Source organism: Peromyscus eremicus, chromosome 14 (assembly GCF_949786415.1).
Source record: "Peromyscus eremicus chromosome 14, PerEre_H2_v1, whole genome shotgun sequence".
In the NCBI taxonomy this organism is placed as follows: Eukaryota; Metazoa; Chordata; class Mammalia; order Rodentia; family Cricetidae; genus Peromyscus; species Peromyscus eremicus.
In genome coordinates, this window is record NC_081430.1 from 74,112,639 (window position 1) to 74,133,807 (window position 21,169).

The window sequence follows — 21,169 nt, forward strand, 5'->3', positions numbered from 1 at the left end:
TGTTCATACACTAACAAATAAAATTTGCCTGAAGATCAGAGAACAGAGCTAGCCACTAGATTAAACATAAAGGCCAGGCAGTGGTGGCACAGACCTTTAATCCTAGCACTCGGGATCTCATGCCTTTGCTCCCAGTACTTGGGAAGCACACACGCCTTTAATCCCAGCACGAGGAAGGTTGAGACAGGAAGTGATATGGCGGAGAAAGGAATGTAAGGCGGAGGAGACAGAAACTGATCTTTTTCGGCTGAGGAGTTGGTGAGGTGAGAGGTGGCTGTAGCTTGTTGTTTTGTCTAGCTAATCTTTCAGCATTTACCCTGATATCTGGCTCCCGGTTACTAATAAGACCAATTAGATTAGTGCTATACCTGTGCCCTCAAGGGAAGGTACAGAGGTCAGAGGAAGGTGTCAGGTGTCCCTCTCCATCACTCTCTGCTTTATTCTTTGAGGAAGGTCTCTGCTGAACCTGGCAGCCAGAAATCCACAGAGATCATCCTGTCCTGGTCCCTTCGGTGCTGGGGATACAGGCATGCCTAGCCCGGCTTGTTACACCGATGTTAGGATCCCCAGAGTCTGGCCCCAGTGCTTGCACAGTAAGTTTTCTTAACTGCTGGACCATCCCTCTGGTCCTTGACTTTTTTCTACTGGGATCCCTCACATTAACTGGGTCACACAGGTCCCTGTTTTACATTCCAACTGTGTAATCAACTGTGATGGTCGAAGGAGCTCACAGTAAACTTTCACAGCTCTCTTAACAACGATCGGCCTCCCCTTCTCTTTTGTGTCGCTTCTTCCTGGAGTCCATAATGCCCTTGTCAATGACCAAAGTGGATGACCCCACAACACCTTAGCTTGTGGTTCCGGTGTCTGGTCCTCAGCATCCGGAGACACGGAGCCCAGAGTATTCAGTCAGTAACAAGAAGTGGACCGCTCCAACATCTCACTTCCTCTTCGTCTCTCCCGGCTAGTTGTCTCTCGGTCCATTCCTCTCCTCCTAATCTTCCTGTAAAATCACCTTCCAGTCCTCCGTGCAGACCCTCCACCACTGACCTCTGGTCTACCATGCTTCTTTGGATTTTCCATTCACAAGAGAACTGGCACCCTACCCCAAACTCATCCTTTTCTCCTGGGGCAACAATCAGCTCATTCTCACCTTCACAGGGAAAATATCCAAGGAATCTTCTGGTCCTTTCAGATTCGGACAAGGAGAGAATCTGCTGGAGCAAGGCCACCTTTTCTCCAGCTCTGCCTTTCTCCCCATCCTCTCTCTTTCCACCAGATGTTCTCTGTGTAGGAAAGCAATGGTCAACAACGCAATGAAACCAGATTGACCAATTTTCAATATGACTAAATACATATATATTCCTGACATGGTTTCTCTGTGCAACAGATGCTCCCTTTTCCAAAATTATGATACTCTTGTATCAAGTTTGGAAAAAAAAAAATCTAACCAGCACACCCCCAAATCTGATCAGGACTATAGGTTTATATATGAGTTGAAAACATAAGGTAAAACATGTTAGAAAACAGACCAGGAAATCTTACCTTAGGCGGTTCTCGAGGTCTGTAACTCGCTCAGTTAGGTCCCAGTTGCCTCTTTCAATATTCTGAGAATTTGTGTTTTGCAAAATCTTAACTTTCATTAGAGAAGCAATAAGGTCTTGGAGGTTCTTGACGTCATCTCTCAGGGACATTATCTGTAGCAACTGCTGGGCATTACTTTCTTTGTAACTCTCTAACTCGGTCTTCATTTCTTGCAATGAAGTTTCTTTTATGAAAATTTTGTTTTGAATATTTCTCAGCTAATGAGAAGGGGATAGAAAGTATTACTTAAAATAACTCATCTTGATTTTAAACATTCGTGACATTAAGTTACTATGAATATAAGTTATGTATTATTAGAGAATAAAATGAAGCCTTTCAAACCTATTCCTTAATAGTATATCTTAATGTTTAAAAGCCCTTTAAGACAAAATACAATGGCACTGTATGTTTTAAATAAATAGTTTACCAACATTAAAACTGTGTGAGCCTTTATATTTCCCTAACTCCTAAATATAGGAATGATGGATTTGGAGATTTCGGTCAGAAAGGGGCAATGCTTTAGCCTTAGATGGCTTGCTTTCTGGTGTGTGGCTCACAGGCATGTTCACAGGCCTGACTTGGTTTCTGATCTTATTTGTGCTGGTGGGAAAAATAGAAGGGGAGAATCCAGAGGAAGAGCAAAGATTAAAAAGGTGCACGTCTTTAATCCCAGCTCTTGGGTGGCAGAGGCAGGCAGATCTTTGTGAGTTCAAGGCTAGCCTGGTCTACATAATGAGTTCCAGGACAGCCAGGACTATGTAGAGAGAAACTCTGTCTCAAATAAATAAGTAGATAGATAGATAGATAGATAGATAGACAGACAGACAGACAGACAGACAGATAGATAGATAGATAAATAAGTAGGTTAGTGGTATTTTAAGACAGATAAAGGAGAGAGATGGCTCAGTAGTTAAAAGTGCTGATTGTAAGCCGGGCGGTGGTGGCACACGCCTTTAATCCCAGCACTCGGGAGGCAGAGCCAGGTGGATCTCTGTGAGTTCGAGGCCAACCTGGGCTACCAAGTGAGTCCCAGGAAAGGCGCAAAGCTACACAGAGAAACCCTGTCTCGAAAAAACAAAAACAAAACAAAACAAAAAAAAAAGTGCTGATTGTAGTTGAAGTTTTTCTGTGTTCCACCTGGCCCGTGGTCAGGACAAATCTCTCTCACCCGCCAGTCCTTCAACCGCTTGGACCCAAGAAAACACACAGAGGCTTATATTAATTAAACTGTGTGGCCTAATGGCTCAGGCTTCTTGCTAGCTAGATCTTACATCTTAAATTAACCCATTTCTATAAATCTAGACCTTGCCATGTGGTTTGTGGCTTACCGGTATCTTTATGTCTTGCTTCTCATGGCGGCAGCGGTGGCGGCAGCCTTCCTGTTCCCAGAATTCTCTCTCTTTATCCCGCCTACACTTCCTGCCTGGCTACTGGCCAGTCAGCATTTTATTTATTAACCAATCAGAGCAACACATTCACAGCATACAGAGCAATATCCACAGCAGATGATTGTACTCCCAGAGGACCCAGGTTCAATTCTCACCATGTACATGTTGTCTTCCAACCATCTCTAACTCCAGTTAGGGAACTGACACCCTCTTCTGGCTTCTGTGGGCACCACGTATGTATGTGGCATACAGACATGTGTTCATGCATGCAAACATTTATACACACCAAGTAATAAAATAAAATTTAAAAATATTTTTAAAAGACAGATAAAGGGGAGGAGAGGTCATAAAGTTCTGAAGAGAAACAAGAGAGATGGTTTAGTAGAGGAGAAGCAAGTCCAAGAGGAGCAGAGGTCAGTGAAGGAAAAAGGAGACGGGGTGGGGGGGTGGGGGGTGGAGTGGGGGGGTGTGGTGGCTCACACCAGCAGGAAGGTCAGAAGTGTCCAAGGCCAGGCAGGTCTACATAGTGAAAGCCTGTCGATGATAATAATAATGATAATGGTAATAATAATAATAAGGCAAAACAATAAATAAGGCCACAGTGACAGGTCTAAACTTGTGCTCAGGTTCCAAATGAAAATGTTTAATGCCATTGACTCATCAGCCACTGATCCCGGGGTTGAAATCCAGCTCTGTCTAGTTAGGTTTTCCAAATATTGATTTGGTACTGGATTTCACTGGTTCAAAGGTCTACATGCTGGAATGAATCTACCCATCTGTTTTCAAGGCTCTTCCTCTGAGATACATCATCCTGGCAGAGCATTTCACATGCTGCTGACTAGTCCTCCAAGGCCTGAGAAGCTCAGCCCTGCAGAGCCCAGAACCACAGGCAACCTAGAGGACAGCCACAGCACAGGCTGACTACTGAGGCATCTCTCGTCTCTCCCAGGACAGGAAGGGCCACGGCTTAGTAAACAGCCACTGGCTCACACTCACATGGCCACTGAGCTCCACCAGCCATACCTGGTCAGAGCTCCAGCCTACTTCCTGCAGGCAAGCATGTCAGAAAGGGATCACTGTCATTTTGTTCCCCATTGATTGTCCAGATCTACACCTCAGGGCTCCCAGACTCCCTGCCACATCTAGATCTGGTTCCTGCTGTATTTGCAGACTGGGAATGTGTATTCCATAGTTTCTTTGTGTTTCCCTTCCGTAGTTGCTTGACTGTAGGGAACAAATGACATCCTGAGCTACAGAAGTTCTGAGTGAGTGTGCATTATTTGAAGAGCCTGCCATGCCAAGGAGCAAGGAATCAGACCCACCCCAGGTTCAGAAAGGAGGCAAAGCCTTGCTCTGTCCTTCAAGTGTTTATGAAGAATTGACCAGTGTGTTCAAAAATTAGCAAGTGCAGCAGCTTCATCTCTCTGGATGTTTACTGCCTGAGAGGATGCTCCTCTACAAAAACCCATCGGGACCAGCTAAATCCTCCCCCAGTGGTGCTGTACATAATAAACACACCAAGGCTTCAGATTGTTGTGCTAATAGGTGCGGCTTCATTAGAGCATGCACAGCTACCTGACCTTAGCTGTTCTGTCTGTATGTCTGTGTGTCCATCATGTCTTCACTCCCTCACCACTCCTAGTCAGAGTTGCAGACCCCATTCATGGGGTTAGAGGTGCTTGACTCAACCGATGTCCCTGGATTTGCTAGTAAATACAATACATGCCTCGTTTAAGATCTACAGTGAATGCCTATGCAGTCTGTGAAACTTCACATCTAGGCATGGCCAGCATTTGTGGAAGCAGCTAGAAGAATGTTCATAGCATCCAATTCCAGTCTGTGGTGGGGTTGCTTATGGCCAGCATGAGTGACACTGAACATGGCCTTGCGTCCCCTGTGTAGAACACCAAGTTTGGCGGGCAGTGATGGCACACGCCTTTAATCCCAGCACTCCGGAGGCAGAGCCAGGCGAATCTCTGTGAGCTCGAGGCCAGCCTGGTCTACAGGGCGAGATCCAGGACAGGCACCAAAAAGTACACAGAGAAACCCTGTCTTGAAACACTAAAAAAAAAAAAAAAAAAAAAAAAAAAAGAACACCAAGTTTATGGGGGTAAAGGGAAAGCAAGCGCCAGATCAACAGTGACTTCATTACAGCCCAGGAGAATGCCACCGACATCCCAGACAGTACAGCTTCAAAAGTAGACATGACGGCAAGCAGGTGACCTTCAGAGACCTGGATGCACTCCTTGCTGCACTGAGCTGCACTCAGCAACTGCAGTGGGCCGCTGTGAGGATGGTCTTCTTTGGCACAGTCCTGAGGGGCTGAAGGGGAGCATGGCAGTGGGGACACCTAGAGCTGTGTCATGTTAGAGACAGACTGGACGTGGTCCACAGGCCTGCCATAGTCTCCTTGCCTGGCCTCGCGCTCAGTATAGTCCCTGTTTTATTCAGGAAGTCCGTCTCCTTGCACACAGGGTAAAAGCACCCGTTAATCTTGCAGAAGACCCAGGTTTGGTTTCCAGCACCCAGCACCACATGACAGTCCACAGCTGTCTGTAACTCCAGTTGTAGGGGACCTGACATCCTATTTTGGCCAGAGATGCATGCAGGCAAACACTCATACACATAAAACAAAGATAAATCTTTAAAACACATTGAATTTGTATTCAGCTTCCAATACTCAACTTTCTATGTTACCAGTGACTTCTTAACTCATTATTGCTGCAGCCCACCTATGCAAGAGTTTTGTATCAATACCATATTCCCTAAACTAGTCCACATAATCACCAACTGAATTGGCTTGTATTTATTCCTTCTATATCTGGCCTCACCCAAATATAGATCTCTTGCACCTGTTTCTCTGTTATAGGACAGAAACACATTGCAATTATTTTTGTATGTTACACAAAGAGATAAGGTTAATTATAACAAAAAATTGAAATGCACATGGTGAAGAGGAAAACTGCCTTACCAAGACAATTGGGTCCCTGTGGCACTAAATGGTAGGTGGCTGAGGAAGGCAAAGATGACTCACGCTGAGGCTCAGGTATCTTGCTGGAATCACTACACTTCCTTTTATAACGTTAACATGAGGATACCATATAATAATAACTGTCACGAAATTTTTATTTTGAGACAAGGTCTCATTAGGCAATCCAGGCTGATCTTACACTCGGCATCTTATTTACTCAGCCTTCTGGAGTACTGGCTCTATAGGAGTGTGCAATCATGCCTGGATTGAATTTTTTTACTTTTTAAACTTATTTATTTATTTATTTGTGTGTGAGGTGGGGCGGGGGTTGGGAGGTGCCTGCCATGGAACATCCGCAGAGGTCAGAGGACAACCTGCAGGAGCTGGTTCTCTCCTTCCACCACGCATGTCCTGGGGATCAAACTCAGGTTGTCAGTCTTGGCAACAGGCACCTTCACCCAGTGAACCATTTCTTTGGCTCTGGCCTTGATATTATTAAATTAGAAAATGCCTATAGGAGCTATGAAATACTTCTTGGGGGGCTGTAGTTGGAGATCAAACTCAGAGACTTGCATATTGCCCGGCATGCACCTTACTACTGAGTTACATCCATAGGCCCTATGTAGACCAGGCTAGCCTCTGAAGTAAAATCCTCCTACTGAACCCTCTTGAGCACTGGGCTTACAGGTGCACATCACCTCACCTAGCTGGAACACTTTTTAATGTATATGGTATCAGAAACCATGTCAAAATGGCCCCACCAGAACCCTTTAGATGTTTATATGTCCACAGAGAGTAGCTTCACAAAACAATACTTCGAAAGTCAGGTGTGATAGTGTAGTGAGCCAGACACTGTGGTACACGGCTATTGTCTGAGGTACTTGGGAACCTAAAAAGGAGAGTCAATTGAATCCACGAGTTCAAGGCTATCCAGGACCATATAGTGAGACACCATCTCAAAACAACCAAAGAAAATCTTTGAAATTCTTGAAAATGATTTACATGTTTTCTTTAAGCAAGGTACTCAAAAACCTTTCTTGGCAGTTTGGTTTAAAAAGCTTTTGTAAGGGTCAGAAAGATGGCTCAGCAGATAAAGGCATTTGCTGCCAAGCTCAATAACTTAAGCAGTATCCCTAGGACCCGCATGGTGGAAGGACTATCTTAAACTATCTTAAACAGTGAGCATAGACGTCTATATTCACAGAATGTAGTTCAGTTAAAATAGAGTGTTTGCCTTACATACACCAGTGGGTAAATACACACACACCAACTCACTACTACTACTAATAATAATTGTGTCCAAGTCCAATCTACCAGAACCCCAAACTTTTCAAGGGTTATTATTAAGTCATACTGTAGAGAAGAAGGATGATGCTGCACGTTCTCGCCACCTCCTTGTTACTGAGGTACGTGCCACGGCCTGTTGGGCGGAGAGGAGTAGTCCTGGACCCTGAAGGTAGATCTTTACTAATGTTCCTTCCTCCCCTCTCCCCATCACTCGGCTCGCTCGCTCTCCTCATCTCGAGCCTGTCTTCGCTTTACTCACTTCCTATCAAGAACAAACAAGGAGTCTATCCCATGCTGCAGGAAATCTGATCTCTTGGGAGCCCTTCCTCCTGGCGCCTTATCAAACTTGACAAATAGGTTATATTTTAAGTCTGGCTTGTTCTAACATCTTGGCAGCCCATTTGCTGTGTTATTAATTATAATGGTGATATGAAAAACCTATGCGCCGATTAGTTATTTTGTCAACTTGACACCAGCTAGAGTCATCTGGGGAAATACCTCCATTAGACCGCCCGTAGGCAAGTGGGGGGGGCATTTCTTGATGAATAATTGATGTAGGAGGGCCCCGCTCCCTGGGGACAGTGTCACCCCTGTAGAAGAAAGCAGGCTGAGCGCGTCATGGACAGCAAGTCAGAAAACAGCACTCCTCCACGGTCTCTACTTCAGTTCTTGCCTTCCGGTTCCTGCCCTGCCTTCCCTTTATGATGGACTTAGGGTCTGTAACACGAAATAAACCCTTTCCTCCCCAAATTGCTTTTGGTCGTGATGTTTATCACAGCAATAGAAAACAAATTAGAGGCAGGCATGGTGGCGCACACCTTTAGTCCCAGCACTCGGGAGGCAGAGGCAGGTGGATCTCTGTGAGCTCGAGGCCAGCCTGGTCTAAGAAGGGAGTAAACTAGGACAACATACACAGTTTTGTTTGGGTTTGTTGTGTGTGTGTGTGTGTGTACTGTACACATTCATGTTCATATGTTCATGTGTATGTGGTGGGGTGTGGTGGTATTGTGTTCCCCAAAATATTGTGAGACCACATCTCAAAAAACAAAGAGAGTGGGATATTGTTTAACCTTTTATGTATTTATTTTACATTTGTGCTGCAAGCCACAGGAAAATGTCATGGAATTCAGCTACTGTCCCAAAAGTTACTACTTGGAAAGGTCAAGGACTTCTCCAAAGGTCAAGCCATGGCTTAAGTCTTGGTGATACTTTAGCTTTTGTATATATATAAGCAGATTCCTGAAATGATTTCCTTGTATTCTATGTATGCTTCCAAGAACTCCTAACAGTGTATTTTATCTGAAATACCTATCAAGCATCCAAGGCCAAACGATCTCCTGAATTAAGGTAAATTAAGCTTAGACCCTCCTTTCTTATACAGTTTTAGTGGTATTTATACTAACATTATAGACTCCTAACATTTACCTAACCACCTCTAGGAATGTAGTTTGAGCACATAAATTCCCTTTTTCTGATATATTAACTGATTTTAGCTCTCAGTTGACCTCTTCCTTTACCTCTCCCCTTTTGGGTTGTAAAAGAAAGCCTTATGGTCACTGCCTGAGGAAAAGTCTTGTCTGCATTTATGACCCTGTAAGAATCCAAGCCTGGTGACCTTGCTTTAGTTAGAGCACCGCTATTACATGGGTATGTAACGGTAAACCTCAGAGACGGAGAGGATTTTGACCAGAGAACTAGATGGTGAACTAGAGGATGAGATGGAAGATGAGGAAGAGCCAGATGGGGAAGAATGAGATGAGAAAGACCAAGATGGGGCAGAACTAAGATGAGAGAATTAAGACAGAACTTAGAGGGGACAGCAGATAAAGGTAGAGAGAAATCAGGCAAGAAAGGAGCTAGGCACGAGAACAGAACTGAAGCTGTGGATATAGGATTTTATCCCAGAGGAATAAAGTAGACAGACTAAGAGCTCGGTGTACTTAAGATTCTTTTCCTGAAAATAATTCTTGCTGCGTGTAGCTTCTCTTCTGGGCCGCCGGGAGGAAGATTATTAAGGCTGATCCTTAATACTATTCGAGACATTTGTTTGTGTATGTATGATCGGGCATGCACCCCAGCTTGTGTGTGGTGGTCAGAGGACAACTTTCCGGAGTTAGTTCTCTCCTTCCACTTTGTGGAAGGAATCAAACCAAACTCAGGTCACCCAGCTTGTGCAACAAACACGTTTACCTGCTGAACTGTCGACAGACCCCTGAGTTTATCTTTTGTATCATTCACCAGCAAAGAAATGCTAAGTACACCAGCAGACGGGCAGCCAGGAGTAAACCTCCCTTTCTTAGGCTAGCTCTCAACAGGACCCAAACGATATTTTACTTCCTTCTGTAAATGGGGACAAAATACCAGAGTACAACTCACCACTGGGACGTTTTCCCGAGCTGATAGAAGTGATTGGTGCCTGGCTTCTGATGGCTTCGCCTCACAGGCCTCTTTGGTTTGGCTATTAGCAAGCCTCCCTGGATCTGAGTGAGTTAAAGACTGGAGTGGCCTTGACATGCTGGAGACACAGGAAGCATGAAACAGACCCACTGACGGTGACCCCGGTGCTTCCAAGGGACGTTTCTGTATAGCACTCAGCAAGAGATGATAAGGCCTGTGTAGAACCAACCGCAAAGACTGCCAGAATGTTCCAGTAGTGCCTTGGCATGTAGTCAGGCCTCAGGAGGCGCTGCCTGCTGAAATTGTTTCTTGGAGACAACGTGGACCTAGTTTCTGAAGAGAGTAGAATAGTTGAAGTGTCATTGGAACACACACACACACAGACACACACACACACACACACACACACACACACACACACACCATTCCTAATGCTACGCATGAATCACAGCTTTATGACCTGTGAATTCCCCTCATTTTCAATTTTTCAGTCTATCAGAAATGGCACTCAAGAAACAGCCAAACCATAAAAACTCAGCTATGAATTGATAATGTGCATACAATAGTTTATAGAGCTCTTTATGCCCCAGAGGAAAGCATAAACGTAACCTCATATTACTTTTTTTTCAGTGTTAAGAATGAAACCCAAGGTCCTTGAGTGTGCTAGAGTTACTGGAGGTCAGGGTCTGGGCTGGGTGTTTCCAGTTCTCTGTATATATATGTGTGTGTGTGTGTGTGTGTGTGTGTGTGTGTGTGTGTGTGTGTAATATGTGTATGTGTATGTGCCTGAGTGTCTGTATATTCACCGTGTGTGTGCATGAGCCCTCAAGGGTCAGAAGAGGGCACTGTATCTCATGGGACTGAAGTTACAGGCCATTGTGAACAGCCACATGTGTGCTGAAAATCAAACCTGGGTCATCTCCAAGAGAAGCTAGTGTCCTTCATCACTGAGCTGTCCCTGCAGTCTCATGCTCCCGGGATCCTGGTATCTCCCTCAAAGCACAGAAACAACAAGCACATCCCAATATGCAAAGAAGCACAGACACTCTGTCTGAAGCAGAGAGATGGCGCAGACCAGAATACACTGGAGCAGCAGGCCACACAAGGAAGGATATTCAGGGGCCTGGTTATTATTTAGAGATTTCTTTTATGGAGGTTCAGGAGAAGGAGGAAGGCCAGTGAGATGGTTCAACCATCTAAAGGTGCTTGTCACCAAGTCCAGGATACCCAAGTTTGATCCCCAGGACTCACCTAGTAAGAGAGAACCAGCCGCTGGAAGTTGTTCTCTGACCTCCACATGTATGCTGTGTTATATGTTCTTGTATGCATGTATGTACACACACACACACACACACACACACACACACACACAGACATAATTATTTTTTTAAAAATGGAAGCTGAGTTCTATCTAAGATTATCTAAGGTTACAGCTTACTCTCTTCAACTCTTTGAAAACCCACCCTCATAATCTCTGTGTGTCTTACATTCCCACATGACATATAGCTTGCTACGATTCACTTATTAGAAAGAACAAAGCATTTTTTTTTATTTTTTTTACCATATCACGATCAGGAGAAAACCTCAAATCCAAGATCAATTCCCAGGAGACACCCTAATGAGTGGGCATCCTGCACAAATACCAGTAGAATGTTTACACATCACGGAGACCGTTGCTAGGTGAACGCATCACAGATGAGCAAGGAAGGCAGGGACCCTCTCAGAGTGGCAGTTAGCCTGTGGTTATTGTCCTAACTAAGGAAGTAAAAGCACAAAGCCTTTTTCACCAAGTATTAGTGAGCAAAACAAAGCTACCAAGCAAACCAAAAGCAATGCTTAAGAAAGTGATCCTACCAAAGTGAACAAGCACACCATCAAACGTGAGCATCCTTGTTGTAGAATGTTAGTTTAAGGTGTGTTACTTTTGTTTATTTTGTATTTGTTTAACTCTGTGAAGCTGTGTTACTGTGCCTGTCTAAAACACTGATGGTTTAATAAAGAATTGAATGGCCAATAGCAAGGCAGGAGAAAGGATAGGCAGGGCTGGCAGGCAGAGAGAATATATAGGAGAAAACTGGGAGGAGAGAAGAAGGAGCCAGAGAAGGAGGAGGACTCCAGGGGCCAGCCACCCAGCTACACAGCAAGTCATGGAGTAAGAGTAAGATTTATAGAAGTAAGAGAACGGGAAAAACTCAGAGGCAAAAGGTAGATGGGGTAATTTAAAGTTAAGGAAATGCCAAACTAAGGCCAGGCATTCATAAGTAAGAATAAGCCTCTGTGTGTGATTTATTTAGGAGCTGGGTGGCAGGGGCCCTAAAGACCAAAGAGGAGAAACAACAACGCATCCTATTTGGAGGCTTTTGTGAAGTTCTTGGGATAGAGCAAATGGTCACACCCTGATATGTATGTGTGTGTGTGTGTGTGTGTGTGTGTGTGTGTGTGTGTGTGTGTATTATGTGTGTATATGTATATATGTTATATATTATGTAATATACATTATGTTTATATATATATTTATATATTAAAAATCTGATCCCTACGAGGATAGAAAATAATAATTCTATCTACTATTCCTAAGGAAAAGATGATTTATCTCAAAAACTGGAATTTATATTCTAGGAAAATAATTTCACAGCAGAGGAAGTTTGTCCCTAGCATATGTATATTCTTGATGGCAAAATAGCAAATACACTTCAAATATCAAAGAATACTGGTAGACTGATCTCATTCCAAGTTCTAAGTCAAGGGTGGAGCCTGGGCATAAATACTTTTGAAGCTATAAGGCCATTCAAATGTAAATTTAGGGCTGAAAATGACTGCCTACTGTCTTTATTTAAATACAATAAAAATTAAGCAGAGCCAGCCAGTGGAGGTGCACACCTTTAATCCCAGCACTTGGGAGGCAGAGGCAGGTGAATCTCTGAGTTTGAAACCAGTCTGGTCTACAGAGTGAGTTCCAGGACCATCAGGGATACACAGAGAAACCTTTTTTCAAAAAAAAAAAAAAAGCAGAAAGATATTAAGATTCTCAAGAATGAGAGTAATAGATAATTAAACCAGGAACACCAAAATTTTTCTCTATAAAATTCTTAAAACGATACTCCCTGAGGTTTGGGGTAGAGGGTTTCCAAGGAGCAGAAAGACCCTGTGCTCCTACTGTTAATAAAACTTAAGCTGGGCAGTGGTGGTGCACGCCTTTAATCCCAGCACTCGGGAGGCAGAGGCAGGCAGATCTCTGTGAGTTTGAGGCCAGCCTGGGCTACCAAGTGAGCTCCAGGAAAAGCGCAAAGCTACACAGAGAAACTGTTGGACCCCAAAGGTTTAGGGCGCCCCAAGAACCCAGACTCCAGTCCAGTTGATACAATGGCAAGAGGTTTATTAGCGACTGTAGCGACTGTACAGACGGCAGACTCTGCTCCTAAGAGCAAGAGTCACATCTTACTGCAGCCCCATGGGGGCTTTTAAAGGAAAAAAACACAAAAGCCATAAGATTACAATTCCCATTCAATTTCGTTTCACAAGATCATGTCTGATCACAGAGTGGGTACAGTCACGTCAACATGTACATTCTTCCTGAAACCTCAAGGGGGGGTATTAGGGCGGGAGTGGAGTTTACACAAAGGTCACAGTGGTCCTTCCTGGAACACTTGCAACTATCCCAGTCACAGTTGAGCACATCTCTTAACAGAAATCTTTTTACATTGTTATATTGTTACAGGGGTGATTGAGTAGTGGCTGAGTCAGGTGGCCCTTGGAACTAGTTTTCTTTTTAGTTCCTTATTTCCTGGGGCTTGGGGGTGTAAGCCTGAAGGGTTAGGGTCTTTCAAAACCCTGTCTCAAAAACAAAACAAAACAAAAAAAAACTTGACTGAATGCTGAGACCCTGCTTTTCCTGCCTTTCTATTGAAATCATCAGAGCGAAAGAATCTGCCCTGCAACACTAGCTGAAATCATCCTGCCAGCATAGATGTGTGACATGCCTGTTATCCTACCACTCAGGAGGGAGAGGCAGGAAGAGTAGAAGGTGTAGGCCACCCTCAACTACATAGCGAGCTCAAGGCCAGCCTGAGCTACGTGAGACTTTGTCTCAAAAAACAAAAACAAAGAAGTAAAACTCCAGGCAAGTGGTATATACCTGCACAGAAAAACTGGGAATCTGAGACCAACCTAGACTACACAGTGAGATCATCTCTCAAAAGACCCACAAGCAGTAACAAAAGAACATGGTACATGTGTTACCTGTCTTCACATGTATATCCACTAATTCCTTAACAAAGAGATATGTTATAACAAAAAGTTTTATGTTTACTATTAAAATTAACATTCTGATTTAAAATGTTTTTATGTCCATCTCTTTCTGTGTAAATATTGCTGTAGGACAAATTCTTAGAGCTGAAAAAAAATCAAAGTAATTACACATTTAGATTTTCTTAGTAACAGAGAATCTAACTACTTAGCCAAGACCAGTCTTGTACCTCCAAATGCTGATTTTATAGGTATATACCATCCCACCCTGATACAGTAAAATTATATCTAATATATATATCAAGGTCTCATTTATGTAGCTCTAGCTGGCCTAGAACTCACTATATATGTTGTATGTCAGGCTGTAGCTCTGTGGGAATTCTCCGGTCAATGTAGATCAGTCTGGCCTTGAACTCACAGAGATCCTCCTGCTCTGCCTCCCAACTGCTGGGATAAAAGGCATGCACCACCACCATGCTACATTTAAATTTTTGATAGACATTATGAAATTAAAAATGGAACCTGGGCAAAAATGATATACAACACTAGTAGTGACTGCCATCATTAGCATTTAAATATTTTGTCTTTCTAGTCCCAGGAAAATGGTCATTTTGTCTTCACTTATTTGTCCTGTCTTCAGTATTTGGCAGGATTGCCTTTCTTTCTATGACATGCGTCCTCATTTGCTTTCTAAGACAACAGGTTTTTATGGGTTTCCTTTCATATATTAGGCTCTCCTTTTTCATTCCTTTTTCCCCTAGCTTCTCATCTCCAGGAATTCTTTTTTTTTTTTTTTTTTTGGTTTTTCGAGACAGGGTTTCTCTGTGTAGCTTTGCACCTTTCCTGGAACTCACTCGGTAGCCCAGGCTGGCCTCGAACTCACAGAGATCCGCCTGGCTCTGCCTCCCGAGTGCTGGGATTAAAGGCGTGTGCCACTACCGCCCGGCTCTTTTTTCTTTTTTAAAGGTATGTAAGAAGGGGGGTCTGGAGTGGCAGCTTAGTGATTAAGAGCATTGGCTCCTCTTCCTGAGGACCAGGATTCCATTCGAAGCACCCATATGATGGCTGGCAACCGTCTGTGTAACTCCAGTTCCAGGAGATCTGACAAACTCTTCTGGCCCCTGGAGGCACCAGCCATGCAAATTATTCACAGATATACATGGAGGCAAAACACCCATATATGTAAACAAATAAAGCAAACAAATAAAAAAAGATGTGTGTGGAAGGTCTCATATGGGGGCTCAAGGAGACACTGAGACGAATTGTTGGAGAGTCAGAAATGTGTTAAAAGAGCTATTGGTGCCATGGCCAGATAAACATAGACAATAGCAAGGCGGCTACTCTGAAGAGAGTTCAAACCCCAGGACCGGAGACAAGGCACTGTGGTGGGGACTCCGCAGAGAGGAAATCGGGGCTCATGAGACAGAAGCAGGATTCTCTTCCTGAGGATAGGTACAAGCACAGGCCTGCAGCCAGGCCCTCCCAGGCCGGAGTTGGAGAAGGGGGTGGGAAGCAGGAAGTGCAGTCACTCATACCCACCTGGGTGTAAACTCACTCCCCCAGGTCAGAGCCCTGCCTCCTGGAAATCTTAGCTAGAGACTCAGACAGTGTCTCAGTCGTGTGCCTGTGGGTATCTGAGGCAGAGACAGAGCTGTTGTAAGTAAGGTCTCATAGCTTGAGCAGCAGCTGGATTCTGACAGTGTATCCTTATAGTGTGTGTGTGTGTGTGTGTGTGTGTGTGTGTGTGTGTGTGTGTACACCAAGCCTGCATGTGGAGGTCAAAGGATAACTCTCTCTTTCCACTCTTTTGAGGCAGGGTGTCTCTCATTCTTTCTGCTGTTTCCAGCCTCTACAGGATTCTCCTGCCTCTGCCTCCCATCTCACAAGAGGCATGCTGGATTTACAGATACACTCCGTGGCATCCAGCATTTCACTTTGGGTCTCATTTGGAACTCAGGTTGTCAGGCTTTGCATGGCAAGTGTGTTTACCCATGGAGCCATCTCCCCTCTGCCCGGCTCCGCAGGCCAGTTTATTTGATGAGACCCGAGGAGGCACCTCCTGAAAGATCAATGGGGGCGAGAGAGAAAGGAGACCAGGCGCGTAAAGGAAGACAGAGACATTCTGAGTTGCGTCGAGGTCTCCGTTTATTGACTGGGTGTTGAGGCTTATAAACAGGGCTTCAGGCAGGGAGGGGGAACAGGGGAAGCACGGAGAGAAGGATGGAAAATTCCTAAGGGAGGGTGATGTCGCTTTGGTCCCAGGCCCCTGCAGCTGGTTGATTAGCAGGTATTCCAGGAAGTTGTACAGCCCGCGGTTAGGCCAGGAACTTCCTGCCTTTGTAAGGTTTGATAAAGTAAGGACACTGCTGTCCGGAATCGGTCCCCAACAGTTCCCCCTCTTTTCTCAAAAATGGACCAAGTCCATGTGATCGGGGTGGTCCGAGAGAGTCCCTGTCTTAGGCTACACAGGGGGCTTCCCACGCTCGGCAGCATGCCGTGTTGAGCCGGTCTCGGGTGACCTCTGTATGCTGTTGTCTCCGGCGTGGGCCCTGTACTATTCCCGTCATTGAGTACCCTCTAGCAGGACCGTGGGGACGTTAGGGCCTTAGGACACTGAATCTGAGTCCTTGATGGGGCTCCTGGCTGGCCTCCTCGGAATCTACTCTGTGATAATGAATCGAGATGTGTTGTGGTAAGGCCGAATCAATCTGATTTTTGATAAACTGAGTCAACCGCTGAAAGACCCAGGGACCAAAGGTCAAACCACCCGTGCTGATTTTTAAACTCCCTTTTTCTTTGAGCCAGCCTTTCCCTTAATTTTTCCATCAATTCCCTGACAATACCAGTATGGTCAGCATAAAAGCAGCATTCTCCCTTCAAGGCTGCACATAATCCCCCCTCCTTTAAAAAACAGTAAATCCAGACCTCTTATGAGCGAGGTTAAAGATTTCTCCAGAGCAGAAATGGATCTTTCTATGGCCTCTAGGTCAGTAGTCATAGCCATTTGTGACTGCATAAGGTGGTTGCTCTGCACGAGAGCAGTAGTTCCTGTACCAATTCCTGCAGTGATGCCCCCAATACCTAACAAGAGGGCAATAGTCATAGACACAGGTTCTCGAGTGTATCTGTCTCTCTGCTCAAAGAATTCCATATCAGAGACTAATTGGACCACAACATAAGAGTTTTCCCATTATCAATGGCAAAGCGAGCTTCCCCTTATTCAGTTTTTGCCATCTGCAAGTGTGTCATGGGTTCCGAGGTGGATATTGGAATTCTAGCATCCTCAGTTTAGTGGTACCCAGACATGAATCATCATTTAGTTAAGACATCAGTGATACAAGAGCCAACAGTAATTAGCAGAAGCACAAGGGCCAAAAGCCTTATGATGGCTGACAGAGTTTCTTATCCTCAAGCAACTTGGAACTTTATCTCAGGTTCCCTATGACAAGAAATTCCCTTTTGAGCTAACATTCCAGGGTGGGGGGGAAACAGGGGCGAAGTTTTCTCTCTTCTATAATTACTTCCTGCTGAAATTGGGACGTTGTTATCAAGGCCCTGGAAAGCCAGAATGTTAGTCAAAGACAAGAGGGAACGTTTTATTGACCAGCTGAAGAGATGGTATGCATGTCGGCTGAATTGGTCCATATCAGCTTTCAGCAAGTTCAGGGCTCATAGTCATTTGCAGTAGGTTGTCACCAGCAAATGATGCTTGGATGTATCTGTCAGCCAAGTGGAAACCTGTTGAGACAGATATAAACTAGGAACAGGAGTTAAAACTTACGAACTTATTTGGAACTTTTAGACCCATAGTCTTAGTAATTGTAGTATTATCAATTTGCCCTGAAATCCATAGTGTCTTTTCTATCTAGAGAACCAAGTATAGATTGGACTGAAATTTCCTTGGCCCAATGAAAAGCATCTGTAAGTCTATATTTAGAACCTTTTTTAAAGAGACTTATTAGCTTTAATTAATTAATCCATTGATCAATCAATTACTAAGCTGAGAAAGCTATAGCTAGCCCAGTCATCAATGTCATCAAAGATCTGAGAAGGATAAACTTTACCTGAGTGCAGACTTTTAAGTCTATTTAAAAAACAACATAGATTATCCATTACCCAGACTGTCATCATCCCAGGCTCCTATAGTCTTCATAGTGTTGGCAGGACAGGTGTCAGGACAGCATTGTCCACAATTCAGGTGGCATCTTCTTGTTATTGTTTCATATCTTCTTTGGAGACCTTGGGAGTCATTGCTAGGAGCTGGGGAGCTCAGAGTCTCTGTTTGCTATAGTAAGCTTTTTATCAAATAATGTAAACGCCATATTCATCAGATCTTTCACAGGTTTGAGGACCATTATCTATTAAATGTATCTGAGCCAAACAAATCTAGGCCTAATCTTGAAAATATCTCTAAGTTTGGTAACAATAACCAGGACAATTTGTTCTCCTATAGATATATTAGTCAAATATACCTCTCAGTTTTTTTTATATTAAAATAAAACAGTTTATGCTTTAAACTAGTATCTGAATAGCCAGATGACTAGTATTAACTTGCATTTCTTAACACAAAGGACATGCAAACTCAGACATTCAAAACCAAACATACATGTGGCCACATTTTTCATTCATACCTGTAGAGTAGACAGACATTTTACAACTATGACCCTTTGGAGTCTCAATGTAACAGCAGAATAGCAAGACAAAGAAATCTGAAACATGTTTTTTATATATATATATATATATATATATATATATCTCAAGTCATTTTTTATAAAAACATTATATTTTATCTTAACCAGCAATAATTTGAAACCAAGTCTCTTAAATGATGGCAAGTATTTGTAACCCACTGAACTCAAATGACCAAAACCCATTGTAAATTTTTATTTTTCCTGTGGAAACAAAAGCATAATTTTCCCAGTATCTTGAACTGGTAATTTAACATTTCTTTTTAAGCAATATCAGGACAGAGAAGGGCTAACAAGAGAAGCTGCTGGCCGGCAGAAGAGACCTTGAAGTTATCACAGTAAAGGAAGGGAGGGTCAGATTCTCTCTTTAGTGTTCACACAGTTTTTGTCAATTGCAGGCAGTCCCCATTGCCCTGTCCAGAGCTCCTGTCTTTGCCCGCCTGTACCGAGAGCACGCACCCCCACCCTCGTGAGAGCAGCCAGCTGGCTGCAGTCCTGATAGCAAGAGAGCTAGGGAGGGACGGAGATGGCCTTTGTTATGCCTCTCTTTCCTCCTCTTCCTCTAGGAAAATAAGGGAGGTTAGTAGACAGAAACAAGTAACATCTACACAGACAATCCAAGAACCGGAACATCAGCACTGAGACGATGGCCTCATTCACAGCCAGCAAGCCCCTCTTGCAGTATGCAAGCCCCACCTGGCAGGAGCTACCTGTTTATCTCAGTTCAATCGGGGAGTGGGGGTGGGGAACTCAATTCCCTCTATTGTGGCTCACACATCCTTCCAGTGGGCTAGGCAAAGATCTAGTAGAGAAGAAGGGAACTGTCCCAGCGTCCGTCACAGTCAAGTCAGCAATGAGAGCAATTAATACATTACACACAAGACCAAGGGCACACAAAAAATCTTTGCCCCAACAAGACAACCAACAAAGCTCCAAGAACAATGACAGCCTGACGTGCTCTGGGGGGGGGGGGTAACCCTCCAGGCTCAATCACATCAAAAACAATCCAGACTCGAGGATCTCTGTCCTTGATCAAACAGACATCAGGGGCTTCCACATCCCTGTCAGTCAGACATGCACCTTTTTTTTGTTGTTGTTTTGTTTTGTTCATACACTTTATTATTCTGTGACAGTTCTCTCTCTACACAGCTTCTATTCTGCTCTCATGTCTAGCTCCTTTCTTGACTGATTTCTCTATATTTATCTACCTCTAGGTTCTATCTTAATTCCTTCATATAGTTCTGACCCTTCTAGGTTCTCATCTATCTAGTTCTTTCCCCTATCAGCTCCTCTCCCATCTCCTTCTCTCTCATCTGGCTCTTCCTCATCTTGTTCTTCCCCATCTGGCTCTTCCTCATCTTCCATCTCGTTCCTCTAGTCCTCTCTTTTAGCCCTTCGATCTAGTTCTTCCCCATCTCAGTTTGTTCCTCTCAAGTTCTTACCCATCTAGTTCTTCCATTCTCTTTTTTCTTTTTCTTTCTGTGCCCTGGAAGTCCCGGTATATAAAAGGGAGGGTCCAAGCTAAACTGTGTAAAGCTATTACTTAACATCCACCTCTCCTAGGCAGTGTCTCCTTGTGGAATTTACCTTAAGTCAGGAGACTCGCCTGTGGGTGGTTATCACTGTTAGTCCTCGGAAGTTGGGTGACCACCTGGGTGGTGTCTCCTTGTGGAATTTACCTTAAGTCAGGAGACTTGTATGTGGGTGGTTATCACTGTAAGTCCTCGGAAATTGGGTGACCACCTGGGCGGTGTCTCCTTGTGGAATTTAGGAGACTCGCCTGTGGGTGGTTATCACTGTTAATCCTCGGAAGTTGGGTGACCACCTGGGTGGTGTCTCCTTTAGTCCTTGAAAATGGCTAGGGGAGATATCTGATTCCAGAGAAAGCCTTTCCTGGGGCTGTTCTCCAAATGCCTGGAATGTGTATGTCTAGAGAGTGATCAGTGCACATTGTTAGCCCTTCTTAGGGAAAAATCAATTGGGAAAACTATGAAGCCACACATGATTTTTATAACAGAATACAGCTGATATATAACAAGCCAAGTAACACCAAAAACTCCTTAGGATTTGGCTTCCTCTGGAGGAATTCCCTGATTCCTCCAGGTAGTGACTTTGCCATAACCAGCTGAGTTTTTAAGATATATTCCTGCGGCCTGCAGCAGTTCCCCTTTTTTCATTTAGTTAAACAATTTTTTTTTTCTTTGAAGAGAAGGAGAGAGTAAAGTAACAATGATCACAACAAAACATATAAAAAAACCCACAAAATGGCTCTGACAAATTCCCGGGACAAAATACAAAGTGGCACTTCCTCCCACCGTGGGGGAAGATACCCAAAGATGCTCCTAAACCAAATCGTCACCTCTGAGGTGGCCTTAGGGCTCTGGGACGTCTCCCTTCGCCGCCAGGTTCACTGTCCGGACACGTCTGCCCCAGTGAGAGCCTGCAAAGTACAAATCGATCGACCGGTACAAAACAAAAGTCCATAAAAACTAAAAAAGGCGTCGGGGACATTTTCCCCATCTCTGATTAATTTGTTAATATCTTTTCCAACCTTGTTCCAAGTCAGAGGGTGAATTCCTGGTCCATTAATCACTAACCAGGGACATTTC

At 44.1% G+C, this 21,169-nt stretch overlaps 2 protein-coding genes across 3 annotated transcripts in view; one reads left to right on the top strand and one right to left on the bottom strand.

Annotated features, from left to right (window-relative positions):
* The window catches only part of LOC131923893 (coiled-coil domain-containing protein 170-like), a 28,510-nt gene extending 17,223 nt beyond the window's left edge, over nucleotides 1-11,287 (bottom strand). The window contains exons 1-4 of the mRNA XM_059279134.1: nucleotides 11,189-11,287; nucleotides 9,607-9,960; nucleotides 1,546-1,802; nucleotides 1,154-1,286 (exon numbers count right to left, since the gene is read on the bottom strand). Of these exons, the coding sequence (XP_059135117.1) occupies nucleotides 1,154-1,286; nucleotides 1,546-1,802; nucleotides 9,607-9,744 (528 nt within the window). The 5' untranslated portion in view covers nucleotides 9,745-9,960; nucleotides 11,189-11,287. The remainder of the gene's footprint in view (nucleotides 1-1,153; nucleotides 1,287-1,545; nucleotides 1,803-9,606; nucleotides 9,961-11,188) is intronic.
* Nucleotides 11,288-11,319: 32 nt separating this feature from the next.
* Mthfd1 (methylenetetrahydrofolate dehydrogenase, cyclohydrolase and formyltetrahydrofolate synthetase 1) overlaps nucleotides 11,320-21,169 on the top strand; it is an 87,217-nt gene continuing 77,367 nt past the window's right edge. Inside the window, exon 1 of one of the 2 annotated variants that reach the window (XM_059280005.1) lies at nucleotides 11,320-11,540. The gene's annotated coding sequence lies outside the window, so the exon portion shown is untranslated. The remainder of the gene's footprint in view (nucleotides 11,541-21,169) is intronic. The other variant, XM_059280006.1, reaches the window with a different exon arrangement.